At 35.8% G+C, this 22369-nt stretch overlaps 1 protein-coding gene across 2 annotated transcripts in view; it reads right to left on the reverse strand.

Moving 5' to 3' along the window:
• Window positions 1-2440: 2440 nt before the first annotated feature.
• Window positions 2441-22369, reverse strand: part of Klhl1 (kelch like family member 1) — a 456733-nt gene continuing 436804 nt past the window's right edge. Inside the window, exons 10-11 of one of the 2 annotated variants that reach the window (XM_055609989.1) lie at window positions 11036-11207; window positions 2441-3515 (exon numbers count right to left, since the gene is read on the reverse strand). In XM_055609989.1, the coding sequence (XP_055465964.1) occupies window positions 3456-3515; window positions 11036-11207 (232 nt within the window). In that variant the 3' untranslated portion in view covers window positions 2441-3455. Of the gene's footprint in view, window positions 3516-3624; window positions 3678-11035; window positions 11208-22369 lie in introns of those variants that run through there. The other variant, XM_055609990.1, reaches the window with a different exon arrangement.

A 22369-nucleotide genomic window follows, 5' to 3' on the forward strand; every position in this document is an offset into this window, starting at 1 on the left:
CTGGGAGGTGTTTGGAGGCAACAAAATAGTAGTTGAAATTCTCACTACAAAACACTTATTTGTAAAATGGTTCATAATTGGAGGAATCAACTCCTTATGATATCCACAGAGAGCAGGTAAAAGCTGAGGCTTATGTGTTTAATATTCAATGCTGTTATTTTTTTTTTATTTCAGAAAATAAAATCTGTGTGAGATAGGGCCTGTGTCATAGAAGGTGGTTACAGAAAAGTATGTTTGTTTTTTCCATCAAATTGTTCTGTTTGGCCAGGAATCCAAGATCAAAGAATAAGGAACATGGACTGAAATCTTTGAAAGTATGTTTGGTTTTGTTTTGATTTTTAAGTTGGTCTCTCAGTCATTTCGGTCATAGAAACACACACACACACACACACACACACAATAACCAATAACATTTATCTAAATCTACATGAATACTGTCCAAGAAAAAGGACAATCTAAAAATTGTAATAAAAAGCAGTTACTATAGTTTCAAAACAAGAAAACTGGGCTTATGGAAAACATAATCATGACCTGCATATTCTGGGGATTGACCTGTCTAGGGCAATTGAGAAATGACAGACAGATATGTGTATAGAAAAGTTGGAACTGGTTAGATCATGCACTCTGTTGGAGAAGGAAGAACATGATGAAAACTCAACACCGTTATTATAGATCACTGGATGAGGAGATGGGCACTACAGGAAGCTGCCTGAACAGATGGATACTGATGAAGGAGGAGATGTGTTACCTAATCTCTACAGGGAGTCTCTGGGGTGACACAATCTCAGGCTGCAGCTACCCTGTAAGGGGCTGTTGTTGATACTTTCTGGAAACATTGTCAACATCACAGGAAAATGCCTTGCTATTCTTCTGGGCCTGAGCTGGGCAAGCCTTGCCATCCCCATGAGTCTGAGGCAATAGGATTCTTGGCATTTTCACATTCATGTCATGAATGATCATTCATACAGGACAGCTTACTCTCCATACAATCATAAACATGTGTCATAAAACATACAAATTGTAATCTGTAATAGACGGGAATCTCACACTCAGTGGTATTAGAGCTCCCTAAAGAGAAGCAATAGAATTTTTTGGATGTTTTAAAATACATTAGGAGGGGACAGGAGCTCCACAAGGAAAGCAACAAAACCAAAGAAACTGGGCAGGGGTCTTTTGTGAGACTGATACTCCAAACAAAGACCACACATTGAGATAAACTAGAACCCCTGCTCAGAAATAGCCCATGGCAGCTCAGTGTCCAAATGGGCTCCTTAGTAAGGAGAAGAGGGGCTGTCTCTGATATGAACTCAGGGACTGGCCCTTTGATCACCTCCACCTGAGGGGTAGCAGCCTTACCAGTCCACAGAGAAAGACAATGAAGCCAGTCCTAATGAGACCTGATAACTAGGGTCAGATGTAAGGGGAGGAGGACCTCCCCTGTCATTGGACTGGGGAAAGGGCATGGGAGAAGAAGAGGGAGGGAGGGTGGAATTGGGAGGGGAGGAAGGAGGAGGCTACAGCTGGGATACAAAGTGAATAAACTGTAATTAATAAAAATAAAATAAAATTTTAAAACTACATTCAGTTTATTTAATGTTTCTACATATTTATATGAGTCTGTTTTGATCATGTAATTATATCTGCAGAATATGAAAGAACTGAGGTGATCATTCTTTTATTTTTATTAGTATTTTGTTGATGGAAATATATAGAAAAGATAAAGTTATTTACTACTTGTATAAACTATCTTTCTTATTTGAGCATTACTTATTAATTGCTTTATAAAAGTCACACTATAAACTTTTAGATAAAATTATAATGGTGAGAATTTTTTATATGTGTGTGTGTGCTTGATGCATATGGGACAAGAAGCATACATGTGTTATAGCTTATATATGGAGGTCATCGGACAACTTCAAGTGTCTGTCCTTGCCTTACACACTGTGAAATATAAGTCTTTTCCTCTTCATCACTGCCCAATGCCAGACTATTTTGTTCTGGAATTCTTGGAGATTTTCCTGTCTCAGTCTCATACCTGGATACAGGAATACTGAGATTACAGATGCAGGTTTCCACCTCTGGTTTTGAATGGCTTCAGATGATCTGATCCCAGGGCCTCCTACTTGCATTACCCACTGAGCTATCTGATGAGTTTCTCTGTTAGGAAGCAATAAAGCATGGTGACCATTCAAAAGTGGTGAAGGGGCATCAGAGGAAGCAACAGTAAAAAAAGGGAAATCACAAAATGATAGAAAACATTAATGTTATGCAGACATAATAAATTTTATGCAGACACATACACACAAACACAAATACATGGACACACATGGACAAACACAAAAATCTACAAATCAACAACCTCATCAGTTTTCTTTTTTACCTTCTCTAAAAAATTGAATGAAGGAAGATACACCGATAATAGCAAATGTTCTATCATTTATTAACTATCATTGTAATTTACATGAACATTTATTAATGGTGTTACATAAAGGTTCCAACCTTCACTTTAGAACAATTACAAACATTTGGCTTAAAATAATGTGCATATCAGTGAAAGATGTTTGAAAAATGGTGAATGGGAATCTGTAGTCAGTCATCCTTCTAGCAGTTATCATAATCATCCCAATTTAATGAGCTGGAAACTTTTGCCTTAAAATTCTAAGTTTGTTTTAAAGAACAAAATTCTAAAGGACTTCAGCATGCAGTAGGTATATTAACATCCAGAATAATGAACATTCATGCTTATGTTGAACTCTGCATGAGGTAAATGCCCATAGCTGTACTGACTCTTTGGCTCAGTGTGTTGACAATGCAAAGCGATGTGGCAAGCTTAATGAAAAGTCCTCTGTGTCTGCCAGTTTCACACTGGAGTTGCAATAAACTCCAATCATCATCTTAGATACAATATGCAGCCTTGATTAGCAGGGCAGTTTGTTTTCTGAATGCAAGAGACAAATAGTCATCTGTATCTCTAATTGTTTTCATAGCTGAGGGAAATGAGAAAGAAGCACATTTGTTTCAAAAAACCATTTTGTTTCCTGGCATCATCACATCTGATTAGGAAAACATCAAGTCAATCAGATTTTGTGAGATGAATTATCATAACTTTCCTCTTAGCAGCCTGTTGGATGTCCTCACAGATTATAAGAACAAGTGAGTGTCCTATCATTAAGGAACTATCTATATCACAAATATGGGTCTCTTTTGATAAACCAGCCTTTGGTAACTCTAGTTATTGTATGCTATAGTATAAAACATTACCAATAGCCATTCCTGAACTAACGATTGGCCAGATGTTGTGTCTCCTGTTTTCTTTTTTGCTATAACTCTGTTTGATCTTTTACTGCTTTTGGCACCAGCAGGTAAATCTATAAAAATCCTGTTCCTAAGAAGTTTTTATATCAAGAAGTTCTTTCTCGTAGCAAAGAAATCCCGCTAAACAGTGCACAAATTAGTCAAGGTTGCTTGATGACAACCACACAGGCCCCCGCTCTCCCGATATTCAAGGAAGCCATCTGTTGAATAAGATGAAAAAGAGACAAAAGTTACTGTCATGGAGCGGAATGTAGATTATAGTATATTTTAAATTATATAAATGAAAATCATAAATAAGTGCGCTTACATTGTCCCAGTACAGTCACAGACAGTAAAAGATAAAGAAGGCACTGAGATTTTTACTTCAAAACAAAACAAAAAAAAAAACCAATTAGTTTATATTAAGATGATAAAACATGCCATCACCCATAGAAAGTTTTAACAACAAACAAGTAGGATTTGAGTGAAAAGAATTTAAAATAAAAATGTTTCTGACACACTTTTATTCATGAATATATTTGCCATATTTAATTATAAAAGTTATGACACTACAATCAATTGGAAGTTATTTCCACAGATATCATATGGAATTAAATGTATTATATATTCATCTTCGGCACAGACAATGCACAAAAATTTATCCTTAATAATTTTGTCATGAATAATTAATTATGACATAATTGGTACAAGGCTTATTAAATGTGTTCTGTAAAATAATGATCATTAAAATCAAGGAGAGTTTTTTAAATGATCCCAAATATAAACATTATTAGAAACATATTTAAAAAAATTTCAAAAATGTTGTAATCAAATCTATTTTTGGAGGTAATCCATATTTTTATATATGACTTTGTATTTGTTTTCCTTAAAATATCAACTCCAAGGGAAATTATAAAACATCATTTAAATTAGAAAGTAACAAATTACTTAAGGTAAAAAAGTAAACAGTCAAACATCTTTATATGATCTGTGTTAAACTGTTTACTGAGAAAGAACATTTTAAATCTTCTACACATAAAAACTTTAATAAAAAAAAACCCTTCTAAGTAAGGTTTTAATTAACCCTTTATCTACTTAATACATAAGTATATACATAAATATATGTTTAAAATATATTTATTAGTGCTCATCACCGCCTCAGAATATTATAAAAAACTCAATTTATTATTATTGTTAATTATTTACAATTTATTCACTTTGTAGCCATTGTAGCCCCCTCCCTCATCTCCTCCTGTCTATCTCTCCCTCCCGCTTCCTTCCTTATCCATCTTTTCTAGTACACTAAAAGGTTAAGTCCTCCTACACTACTGACTGACTCTAGCCTATCATGTCCAATCAGGACTGCCCGGATCCTCTTCCACTGCAGGCTGTCTGGGTTTCCTCACTAGGGAGAAGTGATTGAGCAGCAGGCAACCAAGTTCATGTCAGAGACTGTCTCTTCACTTCTTGCTAAGGAACCCACATGGAGACAGAGCTGTCTATGGGCTACATCTGAGCAGGGGTCTATGTCCTCTCTATGCAAAGTCTTTGACTAATGCACCAGTCTCTGAAGTCCCTTCTGGGCCTTGCTTTTTATAGCTTTTCTGGTCTCCTTGTGTGGCTCCTGTCCCCTCGGGCTCCTTTTATATCCCCCTTCTTCTACAAGACCCCTGTGCTCTGCCCAAAGTTTGGCTGTGAATCTCTGCATCTGCTTTGATCTCCTGCTGGTTGGAGACCTTTAGAGGACATCTGTGCTAGGCTCCCAACTTATTTCCTCTCTTCTATGGCTTCTGGTGTCTATCCTGTTTGTCCTTTTGATTGAGAATTAAGCATCATCTCTAGGATCTTTCTTATCATTTATCTTCATTAGGTCTGTAAATTTTAGTATGTTTATCCTATAAATATGGTTAATAATCTACTTATAAGTGAGTATATACCATGCATGACTCCCTGCTTCTGGGGTAATATAATTTCTTCTATCCTTTCACTTAATAAATTATTTGAAAAAGTCAATTTGATGTAGTATTGCTTTTCTACAGAATAATTGCCTGAAATGTCACAAGGAATGGGTATAGATTGATAATCTACTGTGCTCCTGGAGAACACTTTATACACTTTATTACGGTCACTTTCATATCACACTGTGGATCATAATCTGCATGTGAGCCATATGACAAACCAAGGGACACTGCAAATTCCATATGAGGAAGGCAAATTAAAGCATTGACTTCCCTTCGTTATCTAAATATTTCCAATGTCACCTAGTATCAAAGTCATAGAAGGCACTTTTTCAAAATATGAAAACAATATGGAACAGCTTCCACTTATTGTATATGAAGTTTTAAAAGAAAACGATGATGATGATGTTTCAAAAAAAAAAAAAGAGAGAAGAGAAAGAAATTGAATGAGATCAGGAGAATAGCTAAATAGTTCTTTTTTTTAAGCTTCCCCAGTGCCCTCTGACACATAATTACTACATGAAATGCTATGCACTAATCTATAAATAGTTTGAAGAACTTTATTTATTATATGTATGCACTAATAATCCCATAAATAGATTTGAGGGTGGAGGAAGGGAAGGATTGGGATGGGAGGAGGGAGGGAACCAGGGGGGGAATATAAAAAGTGAGTAAAGTGTAATTAATAAAGAAAAAAAAAAGAAGAAGACAGAATGTTAAAAGGAACCAGAAAAAAAAAAGAAACACAAAGGACCCACGGAACTTCACAGTAATCATCAAGGCCCCTAAATATTTCCAAATAATTTATTTCTTTCATTCCAGTTTTCTACTTTGTGTTATAATTTTATCTTACATAGTAATGATTTGCCTCTGTTGCTTTTCTTACTGATTTTTAAACCTTACAAAGCAATTCTTATTGATTGTTACTGATTACTATCCTTCACTATGCATTCTCTTAAAAATAAGAATATTTAACATTATTTCTGGTCATATGTGCTATAGTTTATTTATCTATCTCCCCAGGCTTAATGTTTTCCACATCATTTCTTGCTGAGCGAAATTTTACTCCATGTCTTAAAGATGCTGATTTTTGATAGCTAAATCGTTCCCACATATTTATCTGGTTAACTACCTCATTTTTAGGTCACATTTAACATTTCATTTTCAGCAGGAAGAGATTTATACCCAGTGTATGTAGGATATATTACAGTGATGAGTATTTCATTTAAAAAATACTTTATCATTCTGCTTTAAATGACAGGAGCTCCACAAGGAGAGCGACAGAACCAAAAAATCTGGGCACAGGGGTTTTCTCTGAGACTGAAACTCCAACCAAGGATCATGCATGGAGATAACCTAGAACTCCTGCACTGATGGAGCCAGTGGCAGCTCAGCATCCAAGTGGGCTCCCTAGTAAGAGCAACAGGACTGTCTCTGACATCAACTCAGTGGCTGGTTCTTTGCTCATTTCTCCCTGAGTGGGGAGCAGCCTTATCAGGACACAGAGGAAGACAATGTTACCAGTCCTGATGAGACCTGATAGGCTAGGGTTCAATGTTAAGGGAGGAGAACCTCCCCTATCAGTGGTCTGGGGGAGGGACATGGGAAGAGAAGAGGGAAGAAAGATAGGGTTGGGAGGGGATGAGAGAGGGCTACATCTGGGATACAAAGTGAATAAATTATAATTAATAAAAAATGAAGTAATTAAAATTTCATATTTATTATACAAAACAATTAAATACTTAAAAGAAATTACGTTTTTATTGGAAACATTTTAGCTCATATATTTTATAACAGTTTCACTCTGGAACTCCTGTCCACTCCAGGTCTTTCTATCTCCCTCTTCTTTCATAAGAGTCCCTGAACTCAGCCCAAAGTTTGGCTATAAGTCTCCGCATCTGCTTTGATACCCTGCTGGGTAGTGTCTGGCAGAGACCCTCTATGGTAGGTTCCTGTCCTGTTCCCTGTTTCCTCCCTCATCTGTAGTATATTCCATTTGCCCTTCGAATGAAGATCGAGCAACTTCCCTAGGATTCTTCTTCTAGCATAGCTTCCTTAGGTGTACAGATTTTAGAATGTTTATCCTATATTATATGTCTAATATCCACTTAAAAGTGAGTATATACTATGTGTGTATTTCTCCTTCTGAATTACCTCACTCAGGATGATATTTTCTAGTTCCCACCATTTGCCTGCAAATTTCATGATTTCCTTGTTTTTAATAGCTGAGTAGTATTCCATTGTGTAGATGTACCACAATTTTTGTATCCATTCCTCAGTTGAGGGACAACTGGGTTGTTTCCGGATGAATAAAGCTACTATGAACATGGTTGAGCAAATGCCCTTGCTATATACTTGAGTCTAATTTGGATACATGCCTGGGAGTATTACAGCTAGATATTGAAGTAACAGTATTCCTAATTTTCTTAGAAAGTGCCAGATTGATTTCCTTATAAAAGAAGAGTGAGATAGAAAGACCTGAGGGACAGTATCTCCACAACAAGATCAATAGAACCAAAAAAATCTAGACCCAGAGGTCTTTGCAAAAACCAATACTGTAACCAAAGACCATGAGTAGAGATAACCTAGAACCCCTGCTCAGATGTAGCTCATGGCAGCTCAGTATCCAAGTGGGTTCCCTAGTAAAGGGAGCAGGGGCTGTCTCTAACATGAACTCAGTGGCTGGCTCTTTGATCACCTCCCCCAGAGGTGAGAGGAAGCCTTACCAGACCATAGAGGAAGACAATTCAGCCAGTCCTGATAAGACCTGACAGGCTTGGGTCAGATAGAAAGTGAGGAGGACTTCCTCTATCAGTGGACTTGGGGAGGGGCATAGGAAGAGAAGAGAGAGGGAGGGTGGGCCTGGGAGGAGAAGAGGGAGGGGGCTACAGCTGGGATACAAAGTGAATAAATTGTAATAAATAATAAATAAATAAATTTAATTTTCCTTTGTTCTTCCCCTCCACCAAATTGTAAATTTAATTATGGTGACTTGAAAACATTTGTTACAGAATCGATTAATACAGCTAAATGAGGGTTAAATGTGATACTAGGTTATCTCGTTACCTTTTAAACAACTTTCTCTATATGAACTAGGGAAAAACGAATTTAATTCAGACACAAGAGATAATGATAATAATTAATCTACGTAACAAACATCTACATATCTCTTATAGAATAATCATTGCCTCTGAATTTTTGTAGCTTTCAAGTGCACAAAGCAGAGTGGCAGTTTGTATCTCCTGGAAATATGAAAGTCAATGTAATTTTACCTATGTGACAGAAATAAGAATTTATTTTGTCTTTTGAAACACGTTTTCTTTAACCAAGTGAAAGGATTGAGGTTGTTAAATGGCAGAGTAAAATACGTTAATACATACATATGCACATGTGAGTACATCTTTCTCATTAAACAAGTAAAGGCACAATTATGACAATTGTTTCAGTGCTATAATTCTATCTAATCTACCATGTTTTAATATATATATATATTGGTCTTAGGTATTTTCCGAGTTTTCTCTTTTATTGTAATTATTAGCCTGTTGTTGGGGCTAGTTACTAAAATTCATGTACATTTGGATGTAAATTGATTAAAAATGATTCACCTTATTGAGCAAAGGCACATTGGAATAATGAACATTTCCAAAAGTTATATATATATATATATATATATATATATATATATATATATATATATATATATATATATACATATATATATATATATGTGTGTGTGTGTGTGTGTGTGTGTATAAATACTATATATGAAGTTTATGTGTATGTGTCTAGAGACTCTCTCCTGATAGTCCCTCAAGAGCCTTACAGGTCTAAGAGATGAAAAGATATGAAAATAAAATGATTAATTTACTACTCCAGATATGAATGTAAAATATTTAATTCAGTTCTTTAAAATTTTTGTCCACTATACAAAAACAAAAGTGTAACTAAAACAATTTTCTATTTGTAAAATACTGTACGATTCAGAGAATGAAAAATTTTTAAAAAGATGATGGAAGATAGTCTTTAAGAGGCTGTTGCCTATTACCACATAGAGTATTTTGATTTCAATTTTTTGGAATGATGAGCACAATGATACTTTATGATAACTATTTAATGAAGCTATTACATTACGTCATTATGTATCTGCAAATTCCATTTATTTAAAGTTCATTTGTATTAGTACTATGTGTAAATATCACACTACTGAAGTGGGACATTTTTGTAACAAATAGTGCTTAATTTACACAGTATCTGCTGTGGAAACACTTGGGCCTTAGTAATGTGAAACACCCAAATATATCCAGCAGCATTTTCACAAAATAATATAAACAATCGTTGCTCTTTTATTTCTAGTGCCCTTTGGGTAAAGAAGTCTCTTGCAACTATAGTAAATATTGGAAAGTTAAAGAACTTAAGTTCTAGTGGTGCTCTTTTCCCCCAACTGTCTTTCCTTTCTTTTCCTAATTCAGATAATATATATGTATTTAATATTTAAGATTATAATATATAAATGCTTATATATATTTGGTGCATTCTACAATTTTGCTTCAGGAGAAGGAATTATTCACAATGGAGGCATCATAGCCTTACAATTGTACTTAGATATTAGTCCATCTGAATGAGGCTACAGAGATAAAAATCATTGAAGATGGATCATGGATGATAGCATACATGCATACATATGTAAATATCACTCACTCTTGTAAGCTTGTTAATATGCTTCAGGTACTCTATTCACCAATTTTTTACCCACCTCAGAACCTGTATTATTAAAGCATGTAAATTCTGTCTTCTGTTTATTTTAACAAAAGAAAGGTTTTGAATTTCCCTGTGCTCATAAATGGGCACTTTATTGTCTACTTTATTAAAAGAATATCCTTCTGTTACTTTTTAAGGAGAGAGGTAGAAAAATAAAATGAAAGTATGTGACATTTTAACTTAAAGGACCATATCTAGGAATGCTTTCTGTAATGCTTTTCTCTACTGTAAGCAAAGCCATGGCAGCCTCATAGTCCAAGGTTTATTATACTTTAAACAGTTTTCCCTATATCTTGCTTTCAGCCCCACAAATATATTCTGGAGCGTTTCAAACAGAACGGTTCTTGCTCCGTTCTATTCTGATCCTAATTACAAGATATTCAAGATATATATTTTTTAATATTCAAGATAATTTTTTACTCAAGATGAGCCAAACATTCATCTTCATATTACAGGGCAATGGTAGCTAATGAAGAAAATGTTATTTGGATTTCTTTTTCATTTATTTTAAAATCAACTGAGTACACATTTTAATCCACTTTCTGTTTATCACTTAGTGATTCTTAACAGCTTTCCCAAGTGGACAATCTCAGCTTACAGCATCCATGCACAGAGGTAAAAATGACTAGCAGGAAGGACACATTCCATAACCTCTATGGTTTTGGTGCAGGGAATTTTAATCAAATATGCTGTTATGGCTTTGTGTACAAATATATTACACTTTCTCTTTTTATTTTACACCACTCAAATTTCTTGGTGTTCCTTATTCTGACTCATCATAAAGTCTCCTTGAATGATGGGTATATTTTAGTAGTATAAGTTCTTTTAGTGTTACCTAAATAAGAAAATGACATACAAAACAAATCATTTTTTTTTCAGAGCTCTCACAATACATATGACTAAATCAGTCACTTTGGAATACAGTGGTTCTACAACATAGATAACAATTAGCATAAGCATCTTCCATAAGATGTAACCTAAAAAATTGTTTTATTTTTAGTAATATATGCCCATAACAGTCTTACTTGTGTCCACTCATTTGTTTGTGGATCGTAGGATTCCATGGTGTTGAGGTATGTTTGTCCATCATAACCACCAACAGCATAAAGTCTGTCACCAAGGAGACAGACCCCAACAGCATCTCTAGGCATACTCAAAGGAGCCACCATGGTCCATGTGTCTGTTTTTGGATCATACCTAAAATGCAAGAATAATAAGATGAAAATTATAATCATATTAAACTTTTATTCTATGAAAGATAATTTTTTAAAGTATGATCTGAAAAAAGAAAATTTAGAATTTTTTTCTCTCAATTTCAATAAATTTGACACAAAGGTGGTCTGAAAGTAATATCTACATTATTGTTCATTTTAAGGTACTTGAAAAATGACTGAATCATCAAATTAATACAGATTCATATGATACAAAATGAATGTCCTGGCTTTATTTTCCCGATAAATAGTTAGATATATGTCAGTATTTTGAACTAGATTGGAATGTTAGTTTTTTAAATTAATATATTTTTTTATTAATGAGAGTTTATTCACTTTGTATCCCAGATGTAGCCCCTCCCTCATCCCCTCCCATTCCCACCTTCCTCCCTCATCTCCTTCCATGTGCCTCTCCAAGTCCACTGATAAGGGAGGTCCTCCTCCCCTTCCCTCTGACCCTAGCTTATCAAATCTCATCATGATTGTCTACATTGTTTTTCTCTGTGACCTGGGAAGGCTGCTCCCTAATCAGGGGGAGGTGATCAAAGATCAGGCCACTGATTTCATGTCAGAGTCAGTCCCTGTTCCCCTTACTAAGGTACCCCCATGGAGACTGAACTGCCTACATCTGTGCAGGGTTCTAGGTTCTCTCTATGCATGGCTCTTGGTGGGAGTATCAATCTCAGAAAAGATCCATGTGCCCAGAGTTTTTGGTTCTGTTGCTCTCCTTGTGGAATTCTTGTCCCCTCTAGGTTTTTCATCTTTCCCTTCTTTCAGAAGATTCCATGCACTCTGCCCAAATTTTGGCTATTAGTCTCTGCACCTGCTTTGATACTTTGTTGGGTACAGTCTTTTAGAGGCCCTCTGTGGTAGGCTCCTGTCCTGTTCCCTGTTTTCTCCCTTTTTCTTTGTCCATCCAGTTTGCCTTTCTGAGTGAGGATTAGTCATCTTACTCAGGGGCCTGCCAAAATTTAATCATTGCCCTAGGCTACTAAATACATAGTAATTTGATTGACAGGTTGAAGCTAATCAATGCAAAGCATCACAAATAATGACAAGCACAAAGATCCACAACATAATTACAAATATACACTATTTTCAATCACAGTCTAACATTCTAAAACATTCAATAATAAGTTGTATAAAGGAAAGGCAAAGAGTACCACTGATATACAACAGTATATTCTAGAGCATGGAACATATCTTTAACCAACAGTATACATATTTTAAATAAATGACTTAAAAATAGTGACAGGATATAAGATTTTGTAAGTTAAATGTGAGTTATATTTTTCTGCTGTGTCTTGTCGTTCTGAATTCTATCCAGAAAATTCTTACCCTACTTCATATTCAAATATATTTGGTAGGCATTCTTGTAACAATTTCAGCCTCTTGAGGATTCAGTTAAGGTGTTAAATCCATTTTGAATTATTTAAAAACAGTGTGAGAAATACAGATCTCTGTTAAATCTCCTTCAGGTTAACATCCAGTCTTGCCAAAACTATTTATAAAACAAACTATCCTTTATCCAGAATACAATTTGAACCCTTGGCAAGAATTAGTTGGTCATAGCTGTACGAGTTTATTCCTGGATCCTATATGATAGATTACTGCTCAGCATGTCTATTTATTATGGCAATTTCAGGATGTTGTTATGACTGTCATTCAGTAGTATAATTTTTGGTGAGGTATTGTGACATCTCTTGTGGTGTCTTTTCTATTTTAGGGTAGCTTTGACTATCATAAGAAATGAGACTATAAGATATCAAAAGTTTCTGCACATCAGACGAAACACTCATCATACATGTGGCCACAGGAAGAAACATTTTCTTGTTATTCATTGGAGTATGGTGTGCCAACAAGAATATATGAAAAAGTTTAGATATAAATATGCAATGAGAAAAACATCCAAAATAAATAAATGGGTTAACGAAATAAACAGTTTTCAAAAGAAATCAACAGAATCAATGAAATCTCGATAAAAATTCCAATACAATTCTTCACCTTGACATCCTATATTAACCCTGTCAGATGTCTGTTATCAAGAAAACAAATGATGGCAAGGATAGACATAAAAGTAAACCTTTACCTATTACTTCTAGGAATTTTAGAAACCAGTGCAATCACTGGGAAAATTGTTTTCTAGCATTTTTTTAATTAGATAAGGGTTTTGGGGGTAGAAAGTAATATATATGTGTGTGTGTGTGTGTGTGTGTGTGTGTGTGTGTGTGTGTGTGTGTAGATGAAGACTTTTATATATACATGTTCCTCTATGTATTTTTAAGTATGTTTAAATAAACACTCTATTTCTCAATGTCTGAAATGCTGGTTATGTTTAATTGAATGTATTACAAGTAAAGTCAAAGGAAGGCACACCTAAGCATTAGTTTCCTTTAACTTGTGACATGCAGGCTCCATTACAGATGTGCAGGATGTACATGTACACTGAGAAATAACCAGACCTGTAGTACTGCCTCTCATATTCATGAGTTTGAAAAGACTTTTCTCTATTCAGAACTATTCAGTTTTCTCTTTGCCTGGAGGCATAAGAACTTATCTTCAAAGTGAATTGTCTTTTTTTTTTTTTAACATAAATGGTTTGAGATATTTAAAAAATACTGCAACCATTAACTATGGATTATATATGTAACAGTATTGTTATTTTTTTTAGCAAAAGCTGACTTTAAATATTTTTAAACTACCATTTTATTAAAAACAATAAAAAAGAAAAGAGGCAGAGGCAAAGGTTTGTTTTTGCATCGGGTTTGTCTACCTCTCCTGCATGTTACCTTGGCCTTCCTAGTCAGAGTGTGAGCTTTGTAGCAGAGTATCTATTAAACTTTGCAGCCCTCAGGTAAGAGAATCAGCAGTACATAGTGGATAAAATTGGTTGTAAAATGAAAACTGGCTAAAGGCGTGTAACAGTCACACAATATGAGTTCATTTTTCTTTGAAAATACGCACTGCACTTTTGAGGCAACATTAAATCTTCAAGCATCGTTCTCATTCCCATACATTAAGGATACGGTTTGATTTAAAAATATTTATGGGGAATTTGTTTTAAGTATCATACTGTTATCAGATAGAAATGAGATGGTCCACTGACTCAAATTTCAAGGTGATATTTAGATGAAGAAATTTAAATACAGAAACATTTGCAGCCTAATATGTATATCAGCCAATAAAACAAAGTGAGAAAGAAAACAAACAACAGGAGGAGAAGCAAAGAACAATGTGAAACTCTCCCTGGAACCCTGCAGACCACAACCGCCAGGGAATCAGGGAATACCCCCAGCCCTATAGCAGATCATTTACTGGCATCTGTCTTCCCTCCTTCCCTCCATTCCAGGGGATTCCGCAGATTCTAGGGCAGATCCAACTTAATTCCTCTCCTGGACCAGCTCAGGAGCTGCCCTTCTAGCCCATCCTCATTCCACAGCATCAGATCTCAGTATCTAGAAACAGATTCTAACTGAGTCTCAAAGTGGCACACCTCACAGCGACTCAAAAGAATTCCACAGCAGAAAACTCTTTGTTTCATGTGGGCTGTGAGAGGAGCTCTTTGTCAGCTGTGGAGACTTAAATCTGAGGATCTGGAGAGAAAAAAAAAAAAGCCAGATCCCAGAGAGTGTGGAGGACCTCCACAAAAGAACAAGGCTGCTACTGCTTACCCCTTGCTGCTCTTGATTGCTCTTGTGAAACAAGAATTTGGAGATCTCCTGAACTGAGGATTGGCCTGGCTCCAAGGAACCCAACAGCCCTAACCTGCAGAAAGCAGCCAAAAAAAACTGCATCCCCAATGACCCTTTCTCCCTCCTACCTGGTGTTGGGATGTTGGAAGGGGTTGAGGTGGAGTAGAGCAAAAAAGATAAAAAGAAATATAAAAATAAAGATAAATTAAAAAGAAACTAATACCTAGAGTACATAATCATTGTTGTGTTTAACCCCCTGGCAGAGGGCATAGTACCTACCAGCATTATGAAAACTACCCAGCATGTAAAAAGTTTCCCAGTCAGTTTAAGACTGATTTCTAGATATTCTTTAACCAAAAGGTATGGCTTCTCTCTCTCTCTCTCTCTCTCTCTCTCTCTCTCTCTCTCTCTCTCTTCATTAGGATTCCGTCAATTTTGACAAGCCTATCGTTTAAGTAGATATTGGATGTACAGTACAGGATTATCATTCTACGACCACAGATCCAAAGAAGCTAAGTAACAAGGAGGGCATAGGGGAGGGTACCGGAATATCACTCAGAAGGGAAAACAGAATAAATAGCAGAAGTGGATGAAGAGAGGAAATTAGACAGGAGAAGGAACAGGAAATTTGTGGTGTCCTCAGTAACAGATCTTACAGTCTAGTTACGGTGGAAAACAAAGACAATGGGAAACAGCTTGTGTTGTTTTGAAAACCTGTACAGCTTTTGGTTGTATTTGTTTTCCAAGGGGAAGTAGTTAACAGAGTGGTGCACAACCCGTTAAAGCTCTCTTAGCAACACACTGAGTACTCCACACCAAATGGAAAATCTATATTAACACGCCCACAACTGCCACAGCTCTTGCTACACTGAGTAAGAGACTGCAGATTTCTTTAATCATTTAGTAGCAGGGGTCATAGAGACTGAAGAGGCCACTCTCTAGCTAAACAGGACTCCTAGTGGAGGAAGGGGAACACTGACTCCCCTACAAACACTGCAACCAAAAACAAAGTAGAGACTGAGGAAATCTGCAACCAAAGATCTGCCTAACCTGGGACTCACCGCATGGGAGAAAGCCAACCCCTGTCATGATTAACTTTGAAGACTGCTATTAACTATTATTTTGTAAGAAACTTAAACCACCCTGTGTATTGAAATATGAATTTACATTTCACTGTTTTAATTAAGACCAAACATAAGAATCAATAATTTGAGAGGAAGGTTTTTGTTTTGTTTTGTTTATCTGTATCATCTTCATCACATCCCAGAAATCCTACAGTTCTCAGATAGTTATCCCACTACCAAAAGAAAAGATGAATGGTGGAATTAAAATAGATTAAATATGTGTATAATTAGTGAATCTCTCAATTCTCGTCACAGCAGTTTCTTTGAAGAATCACAGTTGGTCCAACTTCAGAGAATAAGTCTGTGTAGTGCTCAGTTGCATGGGTTACATTTACATGACATTCCCTCCTCCTAAGTGTAAGGACTCTTTTTTTTTTTTTTCGTATTTTACTTTTTTCTTATCAGTTACATTTTATTAACTATGTACCCCAGCCGTGTCCCGATCCCTCATTCCCTCCCAGTCCCTCCCTCCCTCCCTCCTCTCCACTGTGCCCCTTGCCAAGTCCACTGATAGGGGGGACCTCCTCCCCATTCATCTGATCCTGTTTTATCAGGTATCCTCAGGACTGGCTGCAAAGCTCTCCTCTGTGGCCTAACAGGACTGCTCCTCCCTTGGGGGGTGGGGAGGCCAAAGAGCCAGCCATTGAGTTCCTGTTAGAAATAGTCCTTGTTCCCCTCACTATGGGAAACCAATTGGTTACTGAGCTACCACAGGCTACATCTGAGCAGAGGTTCTAGGTTACATTCATACATGGTCCTTGGTTGCATGTCAGTCTCAGAAAAGACCCTGTGCCCAGATATCTTTGGTCCTTGTGGAGCTCCTATCCTTTCCTCATCAGTCTAACTCCCCTTCTTTCTTATGATTCCCTGCACCCTGCCAAAGGTTTGGTCACGAGTCTTTGCTTTGAAAACACCGCTAGTTAGAGTCTTTCCAATGCGCTCAGTAGACTCCTGTCTTTCAAAACGAGGATTGATAATCTTACCCCATGTCCACTCTCTTGATTATCTTTTTTAGGTGTATAGATTTAATTATGTTTATTATATCTTATAGGTCTATATAAGTGAGTATATACCGTGTTTGTCTTTCTCCTTCTGGGATATTTCACTCAAGATGATCTTTTCTAGATTCCACCATTTGCCTGCAAATTTCATGATTTCCTCCTTTTTGATTGCTGAGTAGTATTCCATTGTGTAAAAATACCACAATTTCTGTACCCATTCCTCTGTTGATGGACATCTGGGTTGTTTCCAGGTTCTGGCTATTACAAATAAAGCTGTTATAAACATGGTTGAGCAAATATCCCTTTTGTGTACTTGAGCAAACTTTGGGTATATACCTAGCAGTGGTATAGCTGGGTCTTGAGGAAGCACTATTCCTAATTGTGGAACGTTCTCCAAAATAGACCATATAGTTGGTCATAAAGAAAGCCTCAACAGATACAAAAAGATTGAAATAATCCCTTGTATTCTATCTGACCACCATGGACTTAAGCTGGACCTCAACAACAACAGAAATAACAAACTGCCTACACGTACATGGAAACTGAACAACCTGTTACTCAACGACAGCTGGGTTAAGGAAGAAATAAAGAAAGAAATTAAAGACTTCCTAGAATTCAATGAAAATGAAGGCACAACATACCCAAATTTATGGGACACACTGAAAGCAGTGCTCAGGGGAAAATTTATAGCACTAAGTGCCTGCAAGAAGAAATTCGTAACATCACATACAAACAACTTAATGGCCCAACTGAAAACCCTAGAAAAAAAAAGAAGCAGATACACCCAAGAGGAGCAGAAGGCTGGAAATAATCAAACTCAGGGCTGAAATCAATCAATTAGAAACAAATAAAACTATTCAAAAAATCAATGAAACAAAAAGCTGGTTCTTTGAGAAAATCAACAAGATAGACAAACCCTTAGCCAAACTAACTAAAAAGCAGAGAGAATCTATCCAAATCAACAAAATCAGAGATGAAAAGGGTGACATAACTACAGACACAGAGGAAATTCAAACAATCATTAGGTCATACTACAAAAGCCTACATGCTACAAAATTTGAAAATCTAAATGGACAATTTTCTTGATAGATTCCATCTTCCAACATGAAGTCAAGATCAGGTAGAAAGACTGAACAGCCCTATATCCCCCAAGGAAATTGAAGCAGTCATTCACAGTCTCCCCTCCAAAAAAAGCCCTGGGCCAGATGGTTTCAGCGCGGAATTCTCCCAGACCTTCCAAGAAGTGCTAACACCAATTCTCCTCAAACTATTCCACAAAATAGAAACAGAAGGAACACTACCAAACTCATTCTATGAAGCCACAGTCACCCTGATACCTAAACCACACAAAGACCCAACAAAAAAAGAGAAATTCAGACCTATCTCTCTTATGAACATTGACGCAAAAATACTCAATAAAATACTTGCAAACCAAATCCAAGAACACATCAAAGATATCATCCACCACGACCAAGTAGGCTTCATCCCAGACATGCAAGGGTGGTTCAACATACGGAAATCCATCAATGTAATCCACCACATACACTACTGAAGGAGAAAAACCACATGATCATCTCCTTAGATGCTGAAAAAGCATTTGACAAAGTCCAACACCCATTCATGTTTAAAGTCTTGGAGAGATCAGGAATACAAGGCACATATCTAAACATAGTAAAGGCAATATACAGCAAGCCTATAGCCAACATCAAATTCAATGGAGAGAAACTTAAATCAATCCCACTGAAATCAGGGACAAGACAAGGCTGCCCACTCTCTCCCTACCTCTTCAACATAGTACTTGAAGTCCTAGCCAGAGCAATAAGACAACTAAAGGAGATCAAGTGTAAGGACTCTTGATGGAAGAGGGGGCATTAAAACTGTGAAAGCAAGAGGCAATAGATGACTAAAACAAAACAGTATTCTAGGACACACCTGGCCAGTAGCACTTAAGAACTTACTCAGATTTGCTACAGCAAGAATGAAACCTGTGCAAATCAAGCCAGACAAAACCCTAACATGAAAAAGGGAGGTGGTCATGAAGTCCTACCCTTATCTTTACCTGAAGAGACAGCTGGTGGCTACTGAAAGAGGAAAAGCAGCAGGTTTGTTTGTTTGCTTGTTTGTTTGTTTGTTTAAGACAGGGTTTCTCTGCATTGCTTTGGCTGTCCTGACTCACTTTGTAGAACAGGTTGGCTTTGAACTCACAGAGATCCGCCTGCATTTGTATCCCTGAATGTTCTTATTAATGGCTTGTGCCATCACATCCTGGAAAATTAATTTTAAAAAACACCCATGATACAATAAATAATTGTGTACTCACGCACATATTGGCAAATGTTTGGATATATTTAAGAAAAAAAAAACAAAACAAATGAAATTGGGAAAGAATAGTAGTAAACAGGTATGGATGAATTTGAAAGACACTTGACCAAAACACATTATATATATAAAACTCTCTACAGTATAAGAATAATTGAATCCAAAATTCCTGTTTAATTTTACATATAATGTTTATAGTTACTAAAAATATAACTCATTAATGAATACATGTGTACTTTCATAACTGACAGCAAATGTTAACTTTGATGATTGCAAATTTATCAAATAAACAAATATAGCTATTACCTCTGTGTTGACTTAAATATATTAATTAATATTTGTTTATGTTGTAAATTATTTTAGTGACTTGAGCAGAGTTGAATCAATGTTTGTGTTTTCTAAATAAACTATCAATACATCTTAATGATAGTTTATTGATTGTATTTCACTAAGACATAGCTATATGACTTTCACTTAATATTTGAAGAATTCTCTAAAATTTTAGTCACCGCTTTCCTCAGAAAATGTGTGTAGTGAATGGAGAACTTAACTATACGACCATCATGAATATTAAGGGAAAGTTAATAAAAATAGAAAAATTACATACAAATATAGAATTTACTAATATATATACATAAATATAAACATTCACAAAAAATCAAACAGTACAAATCTATCTATGGATCTATCTTATCAATAGATGTTCATCCTTAAAGTATTCTTTTTTCTTTATCCATAAATATAATATAAATATGCATGCATTGATATAAATTATAGCTTATTTTAATTTACCCTAAGATATTTTATCTTGAAAGAAAATTTAGCATTATTTTCTTAGAGTCTGGTTGATTTGAAAAGTAATACCCGAGTACTTACTCTGTGCTTGGAATTGTACCAAGGGTACAGATATTGAGATAAAATGGTAACCTTGGACATTGCCACCATGCAGTACTGAGTTTAGTGGAGCAGTAGATGAGAAAATAACTGAAAATAGGATAATGATTATTACAAAGCAAAACCAATCCCTACCCTTTCAGGAGAAATCTACTTTATGAAAATAGTCTTCTGGCCACTATAATGATATGTGTTTGAAGAAAAAAATATGATGTTTATATTGTACAGTTTAGCATATTCTATCCATCTCCCTGCCCCAACTTCTCTTTATGGTAGATATCTTACTCATATCTAGAGAGCACAAGACAAGATGGTATTTTTCTATGACTAGCCAGCAGTGCTAATTGTGCTTCTGAGCACATTTTCTCATTCGCTTTTGTTTGAAGAGAAAGAGCTCTGGTAGCTTACCCGTCTTCTGCTTATTCTAGATGCTAAGTACTGAATAAATAAATTGAAAATATAAGGTGTAGAGAAAGGGGAATGAGGGAAGGAATACAGAGACACACAACTAAGAGTAAGGACCATTAAGGGGAAGTATGGAAATTTAATAGAGTTGAAGCTGCCTAAAATATATATACATACATAAAGGCTATCTAAATGAAATCATTGAAAAATGGGGAGCCAGACCACCAACTGGCCATCTTTCGTTACCTAATGAAAATTTCATTACCAAAATTTGGCTAGATTTAGTTGAATTGTTGGTTCCCAAACAAGATAAGCAAATACCAAGGCTATTGGTTTGTTTCTACAAACTGAAGGCAACTCCCCATTTCTAAAGATGACATCTACACAACTAATTTAACATGAATAAATAGAGCTGGTGTCTACATAGAGCCTTGATTTCTATGTTCTAGTGTCTTTGTTATACAAAGGTAGTCTGCAGGTTATCAAAAGCAAAACATAAACACCAAGCCAGCCAAAAACCCAATATCCACAATTGTATAATACCTGTAAGATATGCTACAGCAATGGTGGTGCAAAACTAGTGAGACTAATGAACCAATAACTGATTGTATTTAAGCCCAGTAATTCCCCCAGAGGGAACCTAAACCCAATGCTGCTTGGATGACCAAGAACATGAATTAAGATAGAGAAGGGATCTAGGACAAAAGCAAATAAACCATCTAAAAATTAATGAAACAAACAGCAACAGCACCATAAGCATAGTAGTAAAATTACTCTTCATGATATTCTCCTAGTACTCATAGATTAGTGCCTTCTTAATTATCATCAGAAAGGTTTCACCCTGCAGCAGATGGAATAAATGCAATGATCCACAGACAGACGTTATACCAAGAGTGGGCCTTGGAACACTCAGGCCTGAATGGGATATCTCTATCAAACCCTTTCCCTCAGAGTTCCTAGAACTCTGAAGTGGAGGTAGAAAGAGCCTGAAGAGACAGAGGACACCAGGAAAACAATGCCTTCTAAATCAAGCAAAGCTCATATGAACTAAGAGACCGAGGCAGCATGAGCAGGACTTGAAGTGGTCTCTATGAGAGCCTCTACACATATAAGAAAAGTATCTCATAGTCTTAAATTCTCCTAAAATCGGGTACATATTTTACAGTGAAATTTGTCAGTGAAGATTACTTATTTAAGTGACATTTTGTTTTAAAACAAACTTTAGTGTGTTGCCCACACTCTTTTTAGCTCACTATTTTCTTTCTCTACCTTTGTGCCTGCTCTGTGGTGCTGGGGTTCTTAATACTCAATATGAACAATCATAGTAAGTATTATATAGATGTTCTTAACACCATCCTTGCATAAAGCATGTGTTTACATAAGAGATCATCTTGATATATATATATATATATGAGATACATATATAAAGCAAAGTATTGTACACTAGACTATAATAATAAACTAAAAGCACTGCTTACATTATATGCAGAAATAGTATTTCAGAGGAACTGTTACACATCCTGATTTATTGATCACTTACATAAGAAACTGTCAATATGAAATTATGCTTTCTAATATGTGAAAGTGCTCTGAATCTGATAGGCATTGCAAATTTATACAAGAATCATAATAATGTTCCATGCCTCTTCATTACTAAAGCTATGTATACCCACTGAGTGCCTATAACCTAAAATAGCTTTGTGTATTTAAATC

The sequence above is a fragment of the Psammomys obesus genome, unplaced genomic scaffold (genome assembly GCF_907164565.1).
Source record: "Psammomys obesus unplaced genomic scaffold, mPsaObe1.curated_primary_1811, whole genome shotgun sequence".
Lineage (NCBI taxonomy): Eukaryota > Metazoa > Chordata > Mammalia > Rodentia > Muridae > Psammomys > Psammomys obesus.